General features: G+C 43.7%; 1 protein-coding gene across 1 annotated transcript; it reads right to left on the bottom strand.

Moving 5' to 3' along the window:
- Nucleotides 1-1,156: 1,156 nt before the first annotated feature.
- On the bottom strand, nucleotides 1,157-20,915 carry LOC135556546 (DCC-interacting protein 13-beta-like). Its single transcript, XM_064989838.1, has 20 exons — nucleotides 20,775-20,915; nucleotides 13,720-13,818; nucleotides 11,652-11,711; nucleotides 11,177-11,248; nucleotides 10,073-10,160; nucleotides 9,905-9,946; nucleotides 9,751-9,809; nucleotides 8,284-8,430; nucleotides 7,886-8,121; nucleotides 6,860-7,048; nucleotides 6,687-6,729; nucleotides 6,426-6,482; nucleotides 5,088-5,182; nucleotides 4,780-4,935; nucleotides 4,621-4,673; nucleotides 4,230-4,404; nucleotides 4,074-4,110; nucleotides 3,605-3,760; nucleotides 3,422-3,469; nucleotides 1,157-3,351 (listed from the first exon to the last, which is right to left on the bottom strand). Exons 1-20 carry the CDS (start codon nucleotides 20,826-20,828, stop codon nucleotides 3,220-3,222), a joined length of 1,998 nt encoding a protein of 665 aa, XP_064845910.1. The 5' UTR covers nucleotides 20,829-20,915; the 3' UTR covers nucleotides 1,157-3,219.
- Nucleotides 20,916-21,994: the final 1,079 nt, after the last annotated feature.

Raw genomic sequence — 21,994 nt, 5'->3', positions numbered from 1 at the left:
TTTAGCCAGGACACCAGGGTTAACAACCTACTCTTACGATAAGTGCCATGGGATCTTTAATGACCTCAGAGTCAGGACACCCGTTTAACATCCCATCCGAAAGACAGCACCCTACACAGGGCAGTGTCCCCAATCACTGCCCTGGGGCATTGGGATATGTTTTCAGACCAGCATCTGGTGTCCCATCCAGGACCAACCCTGCTGAGCTTCAGAAGCAAGCCAGCAGTGGTATGTAGGGTGGCATGCACACCGTGGGGTGTTTATATTATGTACTTGTGTGTGTTTTGCCTGGGTGTGTATTTGCTGTGCTTTTTCTGTCAGCGTGTTTTGTGTGTCTGTGTTTTGTAAGTGGTGTTTTCATATCTAACCCATGTGTGTTCTCCTCTCGTCAAATAGGTAGTCGTCAGACTCCTGGTCCAGAGTAAGGCTCTCCAAGAGTCTCCATGGCTCCTAACTTCACCTTTGCCTTGTGCTTCCTCCCTGAGACCTTCCACCTTCATACCCCCGACACTCAACAGCCTGGAGCTACGCTACAAAGGTCAGAAACCGGAGTGTATGAGGGAGCCAATGTGTGTGTGTGTGCAGTAGATTGCTGTCATCAAGGCAAAGGTGGCTACTTTGAAGAATCTCAAATATAAAATATATTTTTTTATTTGTTTTGCAATATTTTGGTTACTGCATGATTCCACATGTGTTATTTCATAGTTTTGATGTTATAACTATTATTCTACAATGTAAGAAAATCCCTAAACTTTTGACTGGTAATGTATGTGTTTAGAAACTAATGATACCATGAATATGCTTATTATGTACATGTGTACAATTCTCTCTCTCTACACCCATTGCAATATGTGGTAGTAATGTATGTTTGTTGCTTCAAATATCCCCTATTAAGAATCGACATGAGTCTATCCACATTTAAAATGTAAGTACAACGTACCTCAACAACCTGTTTGACAGCTTCAATGTGCCTCATCGTGCAGTATGATGTCTTTTGTTCACAATGCTGTACACTATCAAAGGTAATGGTTACAACCTTTATAACCCCGCCAAACGTAACAACACTACCCAAAGCTCCAGTGCCACTCCCCTACTTTCCACCCCATTTCTCAAACCCTGTGTATAAATAATACAAAAAATACTTAAGGGACTAACAAAATGTCACTTCTATTTTTATTAAAGATTGAATGTTAACGTTTCCTAAAGTGTAAAGCCTTATGGGAAGTGAACACACTGTCATATACAACCAAAGGTCATTTACAAAAGAGAAATTCCAGCAAAGGAGAACAATGCACTTGCCACTTTTAGTACATTTTCCAGATGGCTTGTATATGTTTTCCCTGACAGTACATTTGACTTAGAAAGCAGAGGGAACACAAGGGAGTTGCAGCAACATGAAGGGCAGACACTAAGGAGGATTACAGAAGATGGATCCTCTCTAGGGGAAGAATCCTAACGTCCGTTTAAGTCACATTTTCACTTAGTCTCTCATCGACATCAATGCATGACAAAGTAAAAAATTGATTTACATACCATTTAGAATTTGACCCTAAAATGACTCCTTCGTGGTTTAATGAGTAAACAATGCAGGAATGCAAAACCAACTCTGCCTATAGACAGCCATTTAAACAGAATGTCATAAAAGCCCTTGAGGGAAAAGGAGGGAACTGAATTACATTCTGACCACACTGCTCATGTCGCACCTTAAAGTTGGTTGTCCACCGCCATATAAAGTCCAAAGAAGATGAAGAAGCCTGAAGGAGGAGAGATGACTAGAAACTAACTTGGTTTACCCTTTTATCTGTGGATTAATTGTCAGAGTAGAGGACCTTGTGTGTTTCAGGTCAAAAAACAACAATGTTTATATCCCCGGACAAATTAGCTAGCAACAACAAGCTATCTAGCTAAATTTCCATATGTGTTTAATGCTTTTCAACCTGTCCAAGTTAATACAGTTGGTTCAGAGTTTGTTTTGATATTTCAACCTGCATGCCCTGATCGAGTCTTGTGTGGGTGGTCAAAATCAACATGCGTGCAAGTGGTCTGGTCGGTATGTTAGGCCTTACAATATGACCAACTAAGAAAAACACCTACTCAGACAAAACTCTGTAAAAGCTGTTTTAAAAGTTGCCAATCATCTCGGCATGCAAGCAAACACCTTGGTCAACACTGAATGTCCTCGCGGTCAACGCAAAGTCGAGCTTTGACCTATTGTCTTTATTATTCCACATTACAAAAACATCTTACATTCAGAAACCACACATACATGACGTTTAGTATTGCAGGTTAATCAGGGCTAAGAGAATATACACACAGGAATGCAATTCTCGATCGAAAATGCAATGCATCAGTGATTTCCCCTTTGCCATTAGTGTTTTGTTTCGATTTTCAGATTCTATGAAGCCAATAGAATTAAGGGCTCGATTCTATCAGATCTGTGCAAGCCGTCCTCCGAATAGCAGTTGTTTTGACGGTGTCGGAGGTGGAAATGCGTTACAGCTGTCATATCCACAAGCGGCTCCTTGCATTACCTTATTGCAGACACTGCCATGGAATGCAACCAAGTAAACACCCAACTTTATATCTGACAAATCCCATGCAGCCGCGTTACAAATTATCTAACATGCTATGTTGATGCCGGCGAACATGGGTTGACACGCAATCCGATTGGCCTAAAACCCTTTCCTTTTCATTACTTTAGAATGCTGCCAGACAACATCTGAAGTTAGTGCATTCTACTACAGACATCAAGCCTTTGATTAAATAGAAACCTTGGAAGTGCAATATTGTCCTATAGGAATGATAGATGTATATTAAGTGCTGCTGAAAAGTAAGACGTCATGGCCATCCATCTGTACACAATACTTCTACTGCAGCACAGACACAATGGTCCCACTAAAGTCAAAGTTATGAAATGTAAGTGTATAAGTGTTGGAGGTCCCGGTTTAAACTGACAGGGTGGCTGAGGATATTCATTCCACCAGTGAAAAGGAGTGAAATAACGTAAATAGTAAACCTAAACATTGTCCCTTTGTATAGGTACCTGTACGTAACTCTTGTGGTCATAAGGGATACACCATATAGACCCAGGGGTTTTTCCTGGTCAAGTGGTCAACAGTCAGTACCAGATTAGAGTCAGAGGTAGCACTCATGAGAACACCGAAACCCCACGCGAGGAGGTGTTTGTTGGGGGAACCTCAGACCCTCCCCTGGGCCTGGCTAGGCCTCAGACTCCTCCTCATCCGGTGCACCTCCGTTAGCCGTGTTGCCTGTCTCGTTGTCCAGCAGGAGGAACTTGCCCTCGTTGGTCAGAGGCATGTTCTTCAACAGCTGGACAAGAGCCTCTGGGTCCTGCACACACACACACACATTAGTGGGTTAGATTGAGAATGAGTAAATTGAGATTGATTTCAAAACATACCTTCTTTGCCTCCATAATATCCTTCCCCAAGCTTATTGTGTAACATATCTGTGAATGAAGATATGACACAAATTACATTGTGAAACAGATGAACCCATGACAAGTAAAAGACAAGTAAATTCACTGACTGAAGGCTCTGTGCCATAGTGAGTCCAGTACATGAATGTGTTTAAGATGTCTTACCTTCTCCCCCTCTGTGTTGCTCTCAAAGACAAACACACTAAAGGAGGGCTCTCCCTCCTTGTCGTCCTCGCTCCAGTCTCGCCCCTCCACCACAAAGCCCATCAGCCTGCCGTTCTCCTGGTGGGCCACAAACTGGGTCACCTCCTGTAGCTGGAACTGTGAGGGAGGAAGAGGAGAGAGAGAGAGCAGGACCAATAGTGATTAATTCATACTGAAACCTTAGTGCTATCACCAGGAGTGAAGCACTAGTGAACAGACAACATTACACTGATAACTACAGTATACTGCGGCGTTTACACAGGCAGCCCAGTTCTGATATTTTTTCCACTAATTGTTCTTTTGACCAATCACATCAGATCTTTTTCAGAGCCGATCTGATTGGTCAAAAGGCCAGTTAGTGGAAAAAAGATCAGAATTGGACTGCCTGTGTAAACGCAGCCTACTAAGGTTACATTTTTCAGGCCCTTACACCGATTCTTGTGACTTGTGTCTGGGGGTCAATCAACCTGTGGTAAAGATAACAAAAAAGAGAACACAACGAATCAACATAGCAGGCAGAAGCACAGTGGCAAGGTTAAAATCTGTAAGCACTTTCATAGGTCTGCTGTTTGACCGGTTACTGTACCTGAGACAGCTGCTCGTGACCATGAGATGGGACTCTGTGGTTCTGAAGATGTTGTGGATGGCTCGAGCCGCCAGCACCTGTCTCATGGCCTCATAGATCACTTCCTGGGTTTGTCCCGAACGCACCGCCATGGAGCCTAGGAATCGCACTGCAAACACCTGCTGCAGCAGGGAGTCTACACACACACACACACACACACACACACACACACACACACACACACACACACACACACACACACACACACACACACACACACACACACACACACACACACACACACACACACACACACACACACACACACACACACCAGGAGACAGAGAGGATCAGGGGATATGTAGTCCATAAAGAGTACAGTACCAATGAACTGGAATGGAGACACTCCCACCATCGCTTTCAGGGGAGCAGTCATCGTCTGTTTCTCCGAAAGGGTTTGTACGCCTGTCAGCGAAGAAACATACACAATTAAACCCAGTGGAGCTATTATTGTACAAATCAGCGTACAGGAACTGGTTCTGACACGCCAGCCCTGTGGTGCCGATCTTACCTCCCTCCAGCCCTGTTCTGGTCCTGGAACTCCGAGGCAGGCAACATGATGTCAAACTGGATGGGTGTCCCGGGAACAATCAGGTCCTCTGGCTCAGGAGCACTGGAGGTCTTCTGGGACGCACCGCTGGAGGACTGCATCCCACCTGGCTTAGCCCTGCAGAAAGAGGGAGGGAAATTAAGAGAGAGGAAGAGTGAGTGTGAGTGTACTATCAGAATTCCTGAAATAACACATGCATATATTCTTTATTTTCCTCTTGGGGAAATCCAGGAAAAGCAAGGTGTTTCCTCTGCATGATTGAGGCTAACCTGTCTGGGTTGGGCGAGCCCTCTCCTCTCTTCTCAAAGCTGGTGATGGGAGTGACCGCCTGAATGGCTGTCTGGTTCAGTCTGATGGCCACTGCCTAAAGAGGGGAACAGGGTGCAGTTTCTGTCATTACACTGTAATAATGATAAAAGTCCTAACATTATGCTCTGTGACTAACACATGGTGCCACAAGAGGGCATAGTTTGGTTAATTATACTGGGAACATTATTTAGTTTGAGGCAGGTATAAAGTAGTCTGGGATCAAACCAACCTTCTTTACTGCCATCAATAGATTATTATAAGACTTACATAATACATAACAGGCTATGTACACCATATAGGCCTATGAAAAATATCAATTGGAAGCAGTACTTGACCTTACACTAACCCATCAGTTGTTTGCATCTTGCCAGAGTTGCTTCCTGGTTTGTTTGGAATAAACAAATTACCCACGGGCACTAGGGAGCCATGAGGTCAGAGACGAAGTAACAGAACATACGATGCATTTGTTTATGTGTACAAATGAAGGAAAAGCATACTTCTGAACATGCAGAACCTGCTGGTGCACGCACACATATGCACCCACAAACATGCATACACACACAGTATAGATAAAGCCTCTTAGTCGGTCTTGTTATGTGTATAGAGAATGGGTTTAAGTTCAACTGGGTGGAATCAGCAGCCTCTGATAATCAGATGTAGGATCATCCAGATGTAGGATCTTCATTTGACCCAGTTTGCTACAACAGGAAAATAATCCTGACGCAACAGGAAATGTGAATTATTAAGTGGATTATAATTCACGTACATTTTTGTACTGGTTGGTACATTTTTCTTTAGGGCAAATCAAGTCTGAAATTTCAAAGTGAAAATTGCAAACCTTTTAAAAACTGAAATACATTACAATTTGGCATGTCCTGCTATGCAGTAAAATACAAAGTAACAAAAGCGTGATCAAATTAAGATCTTTCATCTGTAAAACACCATATCCCAGTTTAGAGATATCCCATGGGAGCACAATCATCTCTAAAACAATCAGGAAATCTGCTAAAAACTAGACCAGACCAGAGCATAATCAGCCCCCTGCAAAGTCTCTAGGGCTATACTGGACTCTGGAAACATCCTGTCCTGTATCAGTCAATCACAGTGCCCTGCTGCTACACATATGGAATGGACTTGGTGTAAAAAAAACAAAAAAATAAAAACATGTCTGTCTTCACCTTATCACACACACAACAAAATATTGATTTATTCATTGTGACTTCTTTCAAGTGCTTTGAAATACTACTGATGTACTACTTATCTCACTGTATTGATTAGAGAGAGTATATATACTGTACCTCAGGGTTGTCAGTCAGGTAGATCTGTCGGGAGATATTGTTCAAAGTGCAAATCCACTGGAGATGAGAAACGGAGGAAATTATTAGACAGCCATTGCTCAACAAACATCAGGGATTTCAAATAGCTCCTCTAATGTAGCTTGTGACAGGCAGGCAAGAAGAACGTTCATGGATGAAAACGTAACAATGTATTTTAACACATGGATGAAAGAAACCTATGAAACAAACAGGTACAACAGATTTGACTGGTATGATACATACTTCTTCATATTCCCTTTTGCTCTCTGCTTGTAAAATCATTGACCTGCAAAATCCCAATAACAAAATTAAAACACAACACTGTTTGTAGGCTCATAAGAAGTCTTCCTCACAAATGTGTGCGTGACCAGTGAGGGTCTTGGTGAGGAGGAAGTGTGAATAATTAGCGTACATACGTTTTACCATCGGGGGACGTGATCTGAAAACAGTAGCGTCTGTCCTCGCACTCTACGGCCATGACAGAGCTGTTATCCAGGTCTAGCACCATGCCCCCTGCCACTGCCCCTCTCGGCTGGCACATGAGGTTCCCTCCCTGGGTGAAGAAGTAAAGCCGGTCCCAGGCTGTGGTGACTAGGCCCGTCTTACTGTTGGGGAGCAGAAAAGGGTTGTGTTCATTACGGCACACCATAGAAAATAAATAAATAGGTAAAACTTCTGCAACATAAAACGAAAACAATAATTCAGGTAGTCCTTTCCCCCATTTGCTTCCATTTTGTTCCTAGTGAACACCACCCAGTTCAGTGTTGGAGCAGCTGCCATCTCCATGACTCAGCTATTAGAACTAAACATCTCAATCGGAAATCTAAAAGCAATCAGAAAGTGCTGACAGCTCAAATCGCAAAACTTTTTGCATGACTCAGATCTGTCCATAAAAAAAAACAGAACTAATTATCTTTTGGCATAGCTGCGCTTGACAAGCATTTGAGACAGATGTGTCATTAAATAAAATGTCATTCTGCAGAACCTTTTATTTTGTGCTGCAGACATTTGTCAAAGACTGTATTTGACAGCTCTGACACTTTACTAAATCACAACATCAGTTCTGCAATTCTACCTCAAGCCAAGTTTTTCTTCTTATATTTAGCTATAATCGTAGCTGACAGCCCACCTTGCCAGAGCTGACAAACAAATTGTATTCACTGAAGTACAAAGAGACAACTTGTAATTGTAGTTTGACACATTCATTAATGTTTCATTTGATATGGAATAAAAACAAGACATGCAGACAATAGTGACACAATTGTTCACAATTTAACACATCCATCTATAGCCTGAAACTGTTATACAAGGAGAAGACATTGAACACTGACACACCAAATTGAAAAAAAAGGAGCATTGAATGAAGGACTGAGTGAAATGAAATCACCCTCGAATGCAAGATATTGGAAGACTGAATTGGACTTAATCAAACAGAGCCTTACTTCCTGATGTTGAGGTAGCCTGCCTTCTGTATGAGAGTGCGGTTGACAGGGGCGGGGTCGCGGTCAGGCATGTAGACCGTGTCCTCCATGGAGAGCAGCTCTCTCTGGGTCATACGCATGGCCTCAGCCTCCGAGTCCAACTGAGTCTGGATATTTTGTGTCATGCTGGACACTGACCCCAGGAAGCTGTCCATTTTCTTTGAAACTAGATCTATGCCTTTCTTATAGAAGTTGATCTAAGAGGGACACAAAGAGAGAAGACATTCATTGCTTCTCAAGTTCTGACTTGCTGTAGGACCACAGCAGTGTGTGGTGTCCTGGTTTATTGCGGTAGGAGTAAAGAGTGTGTTGATATTGGGTTAACGACTTGCAATGTGGATTTGGGTGTGTGTTGGTACCTGGGCCTGTGTGTATCCCAGCATGGGCTCCAGCATGGCCACTCTCTTGCGGTACTGCAGGGCATTGAGGGCACAATAATACTGCATGGAGGCCTGGTGCTGCTTCCTCCTGGAGTAGGCCACCTCCCCCACCAATTCAGCTTTCACCTGCACCATAACACAGTAGTTAATCACACACACACACACACACACACACACACACACACACACACACACACACACACACACACACACACACACACACACACACACACACACACACACACACACACACACACACACACACACACACACACACACACACACACACACACACGTCATTTAGCAGACGCTCTTATCCGGTGCGACTTACAGGAGCGTTTACGGTTAAGTGCCTTGCTTAAGGGCACAGACAGATTGTGACCTTTCGGTTTCTGGCCCAACACTCTTAACCTCTAGGCTACCTGTGCGCCCATATATACCCAGCTAATCAGAGGGAGAGTTAAGTAGAGCAACATGACCTCTCAACTAACATATGTCATGACCTCTCAACTATTATGAGGCAATGTTATCTATTGTATTTATGCTGCAGTAGTTTATGTGTCGGGGGGCTGGGGTCAGTTTGTTATATCTGGAGTACTTCTCCTGTCCAATTCGGTGTCCTGTGTGAATCTAAGTGTGCGTTCTCTAATTCTCTCCTTCTCTCTCTCGGAGGACCTGAGCCCTAGGACCATGCCCCAGGACTACCTGACATGATGACTCCTTGCTGTCCCCAGTCCACCTGGCCGTGCTGCTGCTCCAGTTTCAACTGACCTGAGCCCTAGGACCATGCCCCAGGACTACTTGACATGATGACTCCTTGCTGTCCCCAGTCCACCTGGCCGTGCTGCTGCTCCAGTTTCAACTGTTCTGCCTTATTATTATTCGACCATGCTGGTCATTTATGAACATTTGAACATCTTGGCCATGTTCTGTTATAATCTCTACCCGGCACAGCCAGAAGAGGACTGGCCACCCCACATAGCCTGGTTCCTCTCTAGGTTTCTTCCTAGGTTTTGGCTTTTCTAGGGAGTTTTTCCTAGCCACCGTGCTTCTACACCTGCATTGCTTGCTGTTTGGGGTTTTAGGCTGGGTTTCTGTACAGCACTTTGAGATATCAGCTGATGTACGAAGGGCTATATAAATAAATTTGATTTTGATTTGATTTATTGTACCAGTTTAAAAGGTACTACCGGTGGGTTGTTGTACTGTTAAGAGGTAACATATGTCATGACCTCTCAACTATTATGAGGCAATGTTATCTATTGTACCAGTTTAACAGGTACTACTGGTGGGTTGTTGTACTGTTAAGAGGTAACATATGTCATGACCTCTCAACTATTATGAGGCAATGTTATCTATTGTACCAGTTTAACAGGTACTACCGGTGGGTTGTTGTAATGTTAAGAGGTTTGGCTAGTACACGTCTCATACAGTCCCCATCACTACCTTCTCATTCTCCTTCTTCTTGGGCAGTCTGCTGTACTTGACCATGGCAGCCTCATGCTCTGTGAGGGGGAAGGAGTGGACATGAGCTAAGACGATCAGCTACTGTGTTATACCAACTCCAAAACCATATAAAATTTGAGAAGCCCATACATACCATCAGAGGCGATACCAAATATTTCTCTCAATGTGCTTATCTCTGAGAAGTCAAATACAGATTCAGTGTCAAAAACCATGACAAATCACAAAACCAGAATCAATCACATACAGATTATATTCAAAATGAGTGAAAGCAACAGGCTGATGAGCAAGTGTTTGTGTCGACCTGTAAGATCCTTCTCTCTGAACTGGATCATGGGAAAGATCATCCTGTCAGCCATCTGAGTGGCCAGCTCTGAGTGTAGTGTATTCAGCTGGGGAGGAGAGAGAACTAAATTACCCAGACACCCTGAAAACAGCAGGGGTTGATTGATTGTGGTTCAAAAGGAAGTTGAAAAGCAGTTAATTCAAATTACTGCTCATCACATAGCCAAATCCCTATTGTGTAATTGAGAACCAGTCAAAACACATTTTCTTGGTCTGAAGATGAATTTCATCCTGTAATTTCTTACCAATATAAAGCATATAGCTATCCTCGACTTGGACTGGTTCATTTCACTATCAAGTCATATTCAAAGAAGCCAAATTCAGATAAGTGCTAAACCATCTACCAAGTAAACACACAGTGGTGTAAACACCTGCAGTAGTGTGAACCTACTGCCAGAGCAGGGTTAGGTGTAATCTGCAGGAAGATGGATGCATTCTTTAGGCCTGTGTAGTTAGGCCAGAAGGGCAAACAATGACTGCTCTAATGCCTCTCCAGCACAGGGTAGCCAGCCAGGCCCACAGACCCCCTGTGGCTCAATCCATCTGTCTAAAGTAACAGTTTTTTACATTTCAGCAGACACTCTTATCCAGAGCGATTGACAGGAGCAATTAGGGTTAAGTGACTTGTGCAAGGGCACACTGACAGTTTTTTTCACATAGTCGGCTCGGGGATTCGACCTTTCGGTTACTGGCCCAAAGCTCTTAACCACTAGACTACACCTCCACCTCCAGGAAAGCCAGAGCAATTCTCTACCTGGCTGTACCTCTTCTGGTCTCTCTACCTCATCCTGGAGGCCATAGCCTCTACAGAGTGCTGCTCTAATGTTGTAACGTGTCCGTTGTAATGGCAAGGGAAAGCCTATAATTCAACTTCCAATGCATACAATTGTGACAGGGTGTTTGGGGAATATTTTTACCACCTCCATATATTCCATGACTGTTGCACACATCCACACACTGTCGTTGACACTCACTCCTCTCAGACCAGAAACTCCTATATGCACACAAACACTCCCTGTGTAAACAGCATGCTCACAAACACGCACAGATGCACGAGCCTCACCTCCCCCACAGTTTTTGCAAATTGCTGCAGTGTGCTGATCACCTCCTCGTCACCTTTACCAAGGGCAAAATTCTGAAGAAAACAATACGTGACTTAAAAATGTCATAAAACACTGAATTTAGCACATTCCAAATAAACATTGACGCTATGATGTTAGAAATACTAAATTCCCATCAAACTGATGGCATGCTGCTCTCTCCTGTAAAGGGACAATATGCTAACAAATCCAATGGTAGAAGTCTTATTTCGTTATTAGGTCCCCAATAGCTGTTGCTATTTCAGCAGCTACTCTACCTGGGGTCCACTCAAAATGTAAAAAAAATGACATAATACAGAACATTAATAGACAACAACAGCTCAAGGACAGAACTACATACATTTAAAGACTTTCTGAAATAATGCTAGGTAACAACTATATCGCAATACACTGCAGTTAAGTACATGATCGTTGTCCAATATTCTCAATGAGACATACTTGCTTCTCATACTCCAGTAGCTGTCTGGACAGCTGTTCTGTAGCCAATCCCATCTCACTCTGGAGAACACAGGAAGTGATGTCATTAGCAGTTTATCCTCTGGATGAACCGTCTTACACGAAATCAACTCTCAGAAACTGCACACATGCAAACTAAGCTATTGTATCCTCACATAAAAATTGGATTGGACTAGGCTTGGGCGGTATACCATATAAACTGTATGCTGAGGTACTTGGAAATAGCCATGGGATGGTTTTTCCAATACTGTCAATACCGTAGAAACCATTTATTTGAGGTTTTTCAAAAAAAATCATATTTGTAGGTATTTTTTCAAGTAAATACCTGCAGTCAACTTGTGCAATGTGTTAGGAGATAAAGCAGATCACATTATTATTTCACCATTGACATTATGAAGCTTACTTTCTTCCTCAGCACAGTCGATTCAGTCACACTGTTTGTAAGTAGCACAACAGGAGAAAGTGAGAGCGGGTGAGTTCATTTACATTACATTACATTTAAGTCATTTAGCAGACGCTCTTATCCAGAGCGACTTACAAATTGGTGAATTCACCTTCTGACATCCAGTGGAACAGCCACTTTACAATAGTGCATCTAAATCATTTAAGGGGGGGGGTGAGAAGGATTACTTTATCCTATCCTAGGTATTCCTTGAAGAGGTGGGGTTTCAGGTGTCTCCGGAAGGTGGTGATTGACTCCGCTGTCCTGGCGTCGTGAGGGAGTTTGTTCCACCATTGGGGGGCCAGAGCAGCGAACAGTTTTGACTGGGCTGAGTTCAGCTGTGTATTGATTGACAGGGGTCGTGACAGGGGTCCCGTATTGGAAGTCTGTGTTTTTTTTCTTCAATAAAGTGATAAGGGATGTGCAAATATAGTTTTCCTTCAAAGAAAATACATTAGTTCAACACATTCGACAGACAAATATTTTTCATCAGATGACAACGCTATTTGGCTGGCAGCCACACAAGTAAATGCGCTTCCAATGAAAAAGCAAGGTCTTTTTTTTCAAAACAATGCATGGCCATCATATTTCTAATGTTTAGGCCCATCATAGACATAATGAAGTCAGCTACATTTCGTAATGTTTTGCCTTTAATGCTAATCTTGCATTTTAACTGAGAAGAAAATAGGCTGGCTACACCAAGAAAAGTGCTGTAGAAAAGAAGCTACACATCAGTTGAAGCGCTGTCTGTTGGTATAATGCCTGTTCGTGAATATTCTCATACGAGTTAAGAAGTGCAACTGAAGCACAAAATTAGTCTGATGCCAAGCAGAAATTACAATAAGAAGCATTCGAAATTACAATAAGAAGCATTTTAGATATGAGTTTACAAAATGCAGGAAGATATTTCTTATGCGTTGTATTATTGTTTTCTGCTTGAAAAACTCAGAATTATTAACATGACCGCTAGTTTAACTTGCTATCTAAGTAAGTGGCTGAAATAATAAGGTGACGGGCATCATATGGTGTTTGAGAAGTCAAAGCCCTTTAGATGAGTTCTGTACAGCTGCCACTGCTATCTTGAATTCCTTGTTTTTTTCTGCTCTCACCTGTCTTCTCCTCCCCCATCTTCTCTGAGCAGAGCAGGCAGGCCCGTTGCCCTAGCGACTCCAGACTCCACACAGACACAGTGTGAACACACGCTGTTCCAGAGCTAGTACTGAATGAGTCAAAACTTTGTTCATTTGCACAATGTCTCTCATTCACATTCGCTTGAAAATGTACAAACTCACCAAAAATGACATTCGGTAGCTCCTACCAATATATGTATAACTTTATGAGCTGGATTGCCCATATTCGCAATTTGTTTATTTTCATTTGGGATCATTAGCATATATTAGTGAGCAGCCTCCATGGAAATGATCTATTACTTGTGCTAATTTTGTTATCATTCTGGTAATAGACGCCCAACGCACTATTTTGGCTCCCCCTTGTGTACTAAGCCTGTAATACTGTAAATTCCAGGGTGAGAGAAGGATGGTATGACAATATGAAAATGTGGATACCGCCCAACCCTAGATTGCATGTGTGTGCATGCGTGAGTGTTACCTGGGCTCCATACACCCTCTGCATGGACTGAAGCAGCTGGTTGGTGTAGTCTGTGAGAGTCCCTGCATCTTCCTCAAACACACTGAGCAAGGAGCGAGTCTGTAGAGAAGAGAAGGACACACAGAAACCTATGACAAATGGCAGACAGACAGGTAGGCGATGTGGCAATGGAATAAACAGACAGGCAGGCAGAAGGGAAGCAGCCAGCCAGGGAGGCAGCCAGCCAGACAGCCAGCCAGACACTAGACAGATTGAAAAATGCTGACATAGACCAAATGAGGGATAAGCTTTTAAGACCTTCAGCCTGTAATTGTCTGGATACTGGTGCAGTGTGGTAAGCTGGTATGGGTGCGGTAAAGAGGCACACACCTTTATTTAATGATTTATACTGCTGAAGTCGGACGTTTACATACACTTAGGTAGGAGTCAGTAAAACTTGTTTTTCAACCACTCCACAAACATCTTGCTAACAAACTATAGTTTTGGAAAGTCCGTTAGGACATCTACCTTGTGAATGACACAAGTCATTTTTCCATCAATTGTTACAGACAGATTATTTCTCTTTTAATTCACTGTATCACAATTCTAGTGGGTTTGAAGTTTCCATACACTAAGATGACTGTGCCTTTAAACTGCTTGGAAAAATCCAGAAAATTATTTCATGGCTTTAGAAGCTTATGATAGGTTAATTGACATCATTTGAGTCAATTGGAGGTGTACCTGTGGATGTATTTCAAGGCCTACCTTCAAACTCAGTGCCTCATGGGAAAATCTAAAGAAATCAGTCAAGACCTCAGAAAAAAATTAGAGACCTCCACACTGGGTCATCCTTGGGAGCAATTTCCAAACGCCTGAAGGTACCACGTTCATCTATACAAACAATAGTACACAAGTATAAACACCATGGGACCACGTAGCCGTCATCCCGCTCAGGAAGGAGACGAGTTCGGTATCTTCAAGATGAACGCACTTTGGTTTGAAAAGTGCAAATCAAGCCCAGAACAACAGCAAAGGACCTTGTGAAGATGCTGGAGGAAACAGGTACAAAAGTATCTATATCCACAGTAAAACGAGTCCTATATCGACATAACCTGAATGGCCCATCAGCAAGGAAAAAGCCACTGCTCCAAAACCGCCATAAAAAAGCCAGACTACGGTTTGCAACTGCACATGGGGACAAAGATCACACTTTTTCGAGAAATGTCCTCTGGTCTGATGAAAAAAAATACAACTGATTGGCCATAATGACCATCGTTATGTTTGGAGGAAAAAGGGGGAGGCTTGCAAGCCGAAGAACACTATGTGGCAGCATCATGTTGTGGGAGTGCCTTGCTGCAGGAGGGACTGGTGCACTTCACAAAATAGATGGCATCATGAGGCAGGAAAATGATGTGGATATATTGAAGCAACATTTCAAGACATCAGTCAGGAAGTTAAAACCTGGTCGCAAATGGGTCTCCCAAATGAACAATGACCCCAAGAATACTTCCAAAGTTGTGGCAAAATGGTTTAAGTATAACAAAGTCAAGGTATTGGAGTGGCCATCACAAAGCCCTGACCTCAATCGTACAGAAAAGTTGTTGGCAGAAATGAAAAGGCGTGTGCGAGCAAGGAGGCCTACAAACCTGACTCAGTTTCACCAGCTCTGTCAGGAGGAATGGGCCAAAATGCACCCAACTTATTGTGGAAGGCTACCAGAAACGTTTGACCCAAGTTAAACAATTTAAAGGCAATGCTACCAAATACTAATTGAGTGTATGTAAACTTCTGACCCGCAGGGAATGTGATGAAATAAATTAAATATGAAATAAATAATTATTTCTAATATTATTCTGACATTTCACATTCTTAAAATAAAGTGGTGATCCTAACTGACTTAAAACAGGGAATTTTTACAAGGATTAAATGTCAGGAATTGTGAAAAACTGAGTTTAAATGTATTTGGCTAGGTGTATGTAAACTTCTGACTTCAACTGTATTTGCACACCATTTGTAGGTCTAGCCCCTTTATTCATAAATATGCTGATTTGAAATGTGACTTTCTCGTCCCTAACTCACTCAAATTGATTCCATGATTTGAATAGGAAGAACTATTCTGAAATATGCAGAGCAAGACACAAGCCACAGGCATACAGCACCAGTCTGTCACACCCTGGTCTATATTTATTATGTTTATCTTCATTTATTGGGTCAGGCCAGGGTGTGACATAGGTTTATTTGTGGTGTGTTTCGTCTTGGGGTTGTGTGGGGTGTATAGCATAGTCATTGGCTGCCTGAGGCGGTTCTCAATCAGAGTCAGGTGATTATCGTTGTCTCTGATTGGGAACCATATTTAGGTAGCCTGGGTTTCACTGTGTGTTTGTGGGTGATTGTTCCTGTCTCTGTGTTTGTTGCACCAGTCAGGGCTGTTTCGGTTTTCGAAGTTTGTTGTTTTGTATTGTTCGCGTTTTCTTCATCATTAAAGATGTATCTAACGAACCACGCAGCATTTTGGTCCGATCCTTGTTCCACCTCTTCGTCAGAGGAGGAGTTGGAAGAAACCCGTTACAGAATCACCCACCACAAACGGACCAAGCGGCGTGTCAACAGGCAGGAGCCACAGGAGCAGCGATCACAGGACTTCTGGACTTGGGAGGAGATATTGGACGGAAAAGGACCCTGGGCACAGCCTAGAGAATATCGCCGTCCCAAGGAAGAACTGGAGGCGGCGAGAGCTGAGAGGCGCTGGTATGAGGAGGCAGCGCGGCGACGCGGATGGAAGCCCGAGAGTCAGCCCCAAACATTTCTTGGGGGGGGGGGCTCAGGGAGAGTGTGGCAGAGTCAGGAGTCAGACCTGAGCCCACTCTCCCTGTTTATCGTGAGGAGCCAAGGAGGAGACCAGAACCGGTGTTGGAGTTGAGCGAAGCAGAGACTGTGAAGGAGTTAATGGGGAAATTGGAGGAGAGAGAAATGAGGGAGTTGCTGTGTTGGTGCTTTTTGCATGGAATTCGCCCGACGGAACAAGTCAGGGATTTGATGGCACCTGGGTCAGCGCTCCATACTCGTCCTGAGGTGCGTGTTAGTCGGCTGGTGAAGTTGGTGCCAGCCTCACGCACCAGGCCTCCTGTGCACATACCTAGCCTTGCACGTCCTGTGCCAACACTGCTCTCAAGATCTCCAGTACGCCTTCACGGTCTAGCCCATCCTGTGCCACCTCCACACACCAGCCCTCCGGTGGCAGCTCCCCGCACCAGGCTTCCTGTGCGTGTCCTCGGCCCAGTACCACCAGTGCCAGCACCACGCATCAGACCTACTGTGCGCCTCGCCTCTCCAGCGCTGCCGGAGCCTTCCTCCTCTCCTGTGCTGCTGGAGCCTCCCGCCTGTTTAGCGCTGCCAGAGCCTTCCGCCTCTACAGCGTTGCCGGAGTCTCCTGCCCGTTTAGCGCAGCCAGAGCTGCCAGTCTGCATGGAGCAGCCAGAGATGTCAGTCTGCATAGAGCAGCCAGAGATGTCCGTCTGCATGGAGCAGCCAGAGCTGTCAGTCTGCATGGAGCAGCCAGAGCTGCCAGTCTGCATGGAGCTGCCAGTCTGCATGGAGCTGCCAGTCTGCATGGAGCTGCCAGTCTGCAAGGAGCTGTCAGTCTGCAAGGAGCTGCCAGAGCTGTTAGTCTCCATGGAGCAGCCAGAGCTGTCAGTCTGCAAGAAGCCGCCAGAGCTGTCAATCTGCATGGAGCAGCCAGAGCCGCCAGTCAGCATGGAGCAGCCAGAGCCGCCAGTCAGCATGGAGCAGCCAGAGCCGCCAGTCAGCATGAAGCAGCCAGAGCTGCCAGTCAGCGTGGAGCAGCCAGAGCCGTCAGTCTGCCAGGATCCGCCAGTCAGCCAGACTCTTCCAGATCTGCCAGTCAGCCAGACTCTTCCAGATCTGCCAGTCAGCCAGACTCTTCCAGATCTGCCAGTCAACCAGACTCTTCCAGATCTGCTAGTCAACCAGACTCTTCCAGATCTGCTAGTCAACCAGACTCTTCCAGATCCGCCAGTCAGCCAGGATCTGCCAGAACTGCCAGCCAGCCAGGATCTGCCGGATTCAACTCCCTGGCTGGGCTTCCTCTCAGTGCTGGGCTTCCTCTCAGTGCTGGGCTTCCTCTCAGTGCTGGGCTTCCTCTGTCCCGAGCTGCCTCTCTGTCCCGAGCTGCCCCTCTGTCCCGAGCTGCCCCTCTGTCCAGTGGGGTTCTGGGTGAGGACTACTAGGCCATGGTCGGCGGCGAGAGTGGACAATCCTAGGACGCGAGGAGGGGGGACTAAGACGCCCACCCGGACCCTCCCTATTGTTTTGATGTGCGTCCGGGAGTCCGCACCTTAGGGGGGGTGGGTTCTGTCATGCCCTGGTCTATATTTATTATGTTTATCTTCATTTATTGGGTCAGGCCAGGGTGTGACATGGGTTTATTTGTGGTGTGTTTCGTCTTGGGGTTGTGTGGGGTGTATAGCATAGTCATTGGCTGCCTGAGGCGGTTCTCAATCAGAGTCAGGTGATTATCGTTGTCTCTGATTGGGAACCATATTTAGGTAGCCTGGGTTTCACTGTGTGTTTGTGGGTGATTGTTCCTGTCTCTGTGTTTGTTGCACCAGTCAGGGCTGTTTCGGTTTTCGAAGTTTGTTGTTTTGTATTGTTAGTGTTTTCTTCATCATTAAAGATGTATCTAACGAACCACGCTGCTTTTTGGTCCGATCCTTGTTCCACCTCTTCGTCAGAGGAGGAGTTGGAAGAAACCCATTACACAGTCAAAAGTTTGGACAACTCCTTTTTCTTTATTTGTATTATTTTCTACATTGTAGAATAATAGTGAAGACATCAACACTATGAAATAACACATGGAATATTTAGTAACAAAAAGTGTTAAAAAAAATCTAAATATATTTTATATTTCAGATTCTTCAAAGTAGCCACCCTTTTCCTTGATGACAGCTTTGCACTCTCTTGGCATTCTCTCAACCAGCTTTATGAGGTAGTCATCTGGAATGCATTTCAATGAACAGGTGTGCCTTGTTAAAACGTTAATTTGTGGAATTTCTCTCCTTAATGCGTTTGAGCCAATCAGTTGTGTTGTGACAAGGTTTTTACTTAACAGTTATTTAAGGTAGGGGCGGTATACAGAAGATAGCCGTATTTGGTAAAAGACCAAGCCCATATTATGGCAAGAACAGCTTAAATAAGCAAAGAGAAACAACAGTCCATCATTACTTTAAGACATGAAGGTCAGTCAATCCGGAAAATGTCAATAACTTTAAAGGTTTCTTCAAGTGCAGCCGCAAAAACCGCCAAGCGCTATGATGAAACTGGCTCTCGTGACGATCATCACAGGAAAGGAAGACACAGACTTATCTCTGCTTCAGAGGATACGTTCATTACAGTTAACTGCACCTCAGATTGCAGCTAAAATAAATAGTTCAGAGTTCAAGTAACAGACCCATCTCAAAGTCAACTGTTTAGAGGAGGTTGCGTGAATCAGGCCTTCAAAGTCTAATTTCTGCAAAGAAACCACTACTAAAGGACACCAATAATAATAAGAAACTTGCTAGGGCCAAGAAACATGAGCAATGCACAATAGAAGGCACGCTTAACCAGCATGGCTTCCACAGCATTCTGCAGAGATACGCCATCCCGTCTGGTTTGACTATCATTTGTTTTTCAACAGGACAATGACCCAACACACCTCCACCAAGAAGGAGAGTGATGAAGTGCTGCATCAGATGACTTGGCCTCTACAATCACCAAACCTCAATCCAATTGTTTGGGATGAGATAGTTTGGGATGAGTTGGACCGCAGAGTGAAGGAAAAGTTGCCAACAAGTGTTAAACATATGTGGGAACTCCTTCAAGGATGTTGGAAAAACATTCCAGGTGAAGATGGTTGAGAGAATGCCAAGAGAGTCATCAAAGCAGGCAGTGGCTACTTTGAAAAATCTCAAATATATTTTGACCTGCTTTACTATTTCTGGGTTACTACATGATTCCATGTGTTATGTCATAGTTCCAATGTCTTCACTATTATTCTACAATGCAGAAAATAGTACAAATAAAGAAAAACCTTTGAATGAGTAGGTGTCCAAACTTTTGACTGGTACTGTATGTTGAACTTAAACTCAAAGGACCCAGTCGTAAGCTACATGCATATTTAAGATACAACATCATTTACGTGCATGTAATATGCTTGATTGCCAGTGAAGCCTAGCCTAAAGAAATGTAGCCTACATTTGGTTGTATCTGCAAGTGAAAAATATCAAGAAGACTCTTTGCCTAACTGTTTTATTAAGTAGTAATAGAATACGTGTAATTAAGACAGTGTTATAAAGTTTGATTAACAACAGTCAGCTACAAATATTAACTGAATTACATTTCCACACCACCAAAGCTATTGGGGACAATTCGGTTTAGTCAGTGCCTCAAATCCTGACTGAAATATACTTCAGATTGCAGTCCCATAGCTGGGAAGTTTAGGCTATTGACCAATTCCAATGGATTCCCATACTCTGAAACCCCTACAACAGCCCGTAAATTAGGCCGAGGACCCCACTCCGGTGCTTTTTAAAAACAACATATATGAACACTTCCGTCAAACAAATCATCCATGTAACTCGCAAAACATAATGGTCTACACTACATAAGACTGACTGTCACAATAAACAACCAGTCGTTGTTCTGATGCACACTGTTTTATCAACTGCCAACTACAGGCCGGGCGATGCGCAACTCATCACGTCACTGCTCACACCAGAAAGGGAAAGGCATTCTCGAATCTCGAGCAATATGCAAATTATACGCGACATTTATTTCTGATAGGAATTATGTACGACTTGTGACACATTGTATCAACTTTGTATCGGATACATAGCCAATGCGCGAGTGTGCAACTGCGGAATAGTGTACATTTCCAAAACAATGAGCCAATTCAAAGCTGTCATCGTCGAGTTGAGTAAATAGACTACAACAGTGGAGCTGGTTTAGCCAATTTCACATCTCCTACAATACCTTTCCTCTCAATAACGGCACATAACATAAACATAGTAGTGACCCACCTGAGGACTGTCCTGCAAAGCCTCTTCTAAAAGCAACGTATGGACGGCTGGCATCTTGTTCACAGCGAAGAGAACGGACTTGAATTATTTAGCGCGTGGACTCTCTTTCCCAGAGAGCTTTGTCTGCGGATGTGGGTGACACGTGTCATTTGCAGGCGTTCCTTGGCCAGCCAGTCTTAGAGCAGCCAGTGACTTGTCGTGCAAGGGTTCTGCCCTGACCACGGACACAATTTAGAATCAGACACGCTTACTTAAGGCCACCCGCAATACAAGTTACAAGAATATTCTTGTCCTGAAAACGAGCTGTCTTTGAATGTTGAACTCCTGTTGTATTAGCTGTGCTAGGCTTTCTCTGTAGCCTGTAGGCTCACTGTCAATGGGATGAGAAACAAGACAACAGTGTCCCCCACTGGATGCATGGGTAATACATTTACTGTAATCTATTAGTGCCAATCAAATCATAAAACGTGCCTGAATATGACCTCATTTTGAGGGACTATTCAGTTTGAAGGGAACGTTAGGCCCCAGTTGTATGCAACTATATCCCAAGACTTCTGTTGAACTCTGTTCAGTGGCTTATGAAATGAACCCCAAAAACAACAAAAAAGAACATTGAGCGATGAATCATTCGAAAACATGTTGAGATGAAAAGAGGTCATGGCTCCTGAAATTGAAAACCTGTAAAGTAATCTAGCTCTGTAATCATCTTTGTAGTCTATTTATAATATTTCAAAGGTGAGGCTTGACACAAGCTGTTCAAATCAAGTCAAATCAAATTGTATTTGTGACATTTGCCGAATACAACAGGTATTCGATATACAGTGAAATGCTTACTTACAAGCCCTTAACCAACAATGCAGTTTTAAGAAAAACAAGTGTTAAGAAAGTATTTACTAAAATAAACTGAAGCAAAAAATGAATAATAAAAAATAAGAAAATTGAAAAATAATTAAAGAGCAACGATAAAAAACAGTAGCGAGGCTACAGAGTCAATGTGCAGGGGCACAGGTTAGTGAGGGTAATATGTACATGTAGGTAAAGGCAAAGTAACCTTGCACACATAATAAACAGAGAGTAGCTGCAGCGTAAAAATGGGTGTGGTGGTGGGGGGGTGATCAATGCAAACAGTCCGGGTAGCCATTTGATTAGCTGTTCAGGAGTCTTGTGGCTTGGAGTAGAGGCTGTTAAGAAGCCTTTTGGACCTAGACTTGGCGCTCCGG

This window comes from Oncorhynchus masou, chromosome 15, assembly GCF_036934945.1.
Source record: "Oncorhynchus masou masou isolate Uvic2021 chromosome 15, UVic_Omas_1.1, whole genome shotgun sequence".
In the NCBI taxonomy this organism is placed as follows: domain Eukaryota; kingdom Metazoa; phylum Chordata; class Actinopteri; order Salmoniformes; family Salmonidae; genus Oncorhynchus; species Oncorhynchus masou.
This window is presented reverse-complemented; position numbering and strand designations above follow the sequence as displayed.

Excerpts from the sequence above, each read along its gene's own strand:
- LOC135556546 (XM_064989838.1), bottom strand. The coding sequence starts at position 20,828 with ATGCCAGCCGTCCATACGTTGCTTTTAGAAGAGGCTTTGCAGGACAGT. Across the intron at positions 4,674-4,779 it reads CAGAACAGGGCTGGAGGGAG|GCGTACAAACCCTTTCGGAG; the intron begins GTAAGATCGGCA and ends CTTCGCTGACAG. Across the intron at positions 3,352-3,421 it reads ATATTATGGAGGCAAAGAAG|GACCCAGAGGCTCTTGTCCA; the intron begins GTATGTTTTGAA and ends GTGTGTGTGCAG.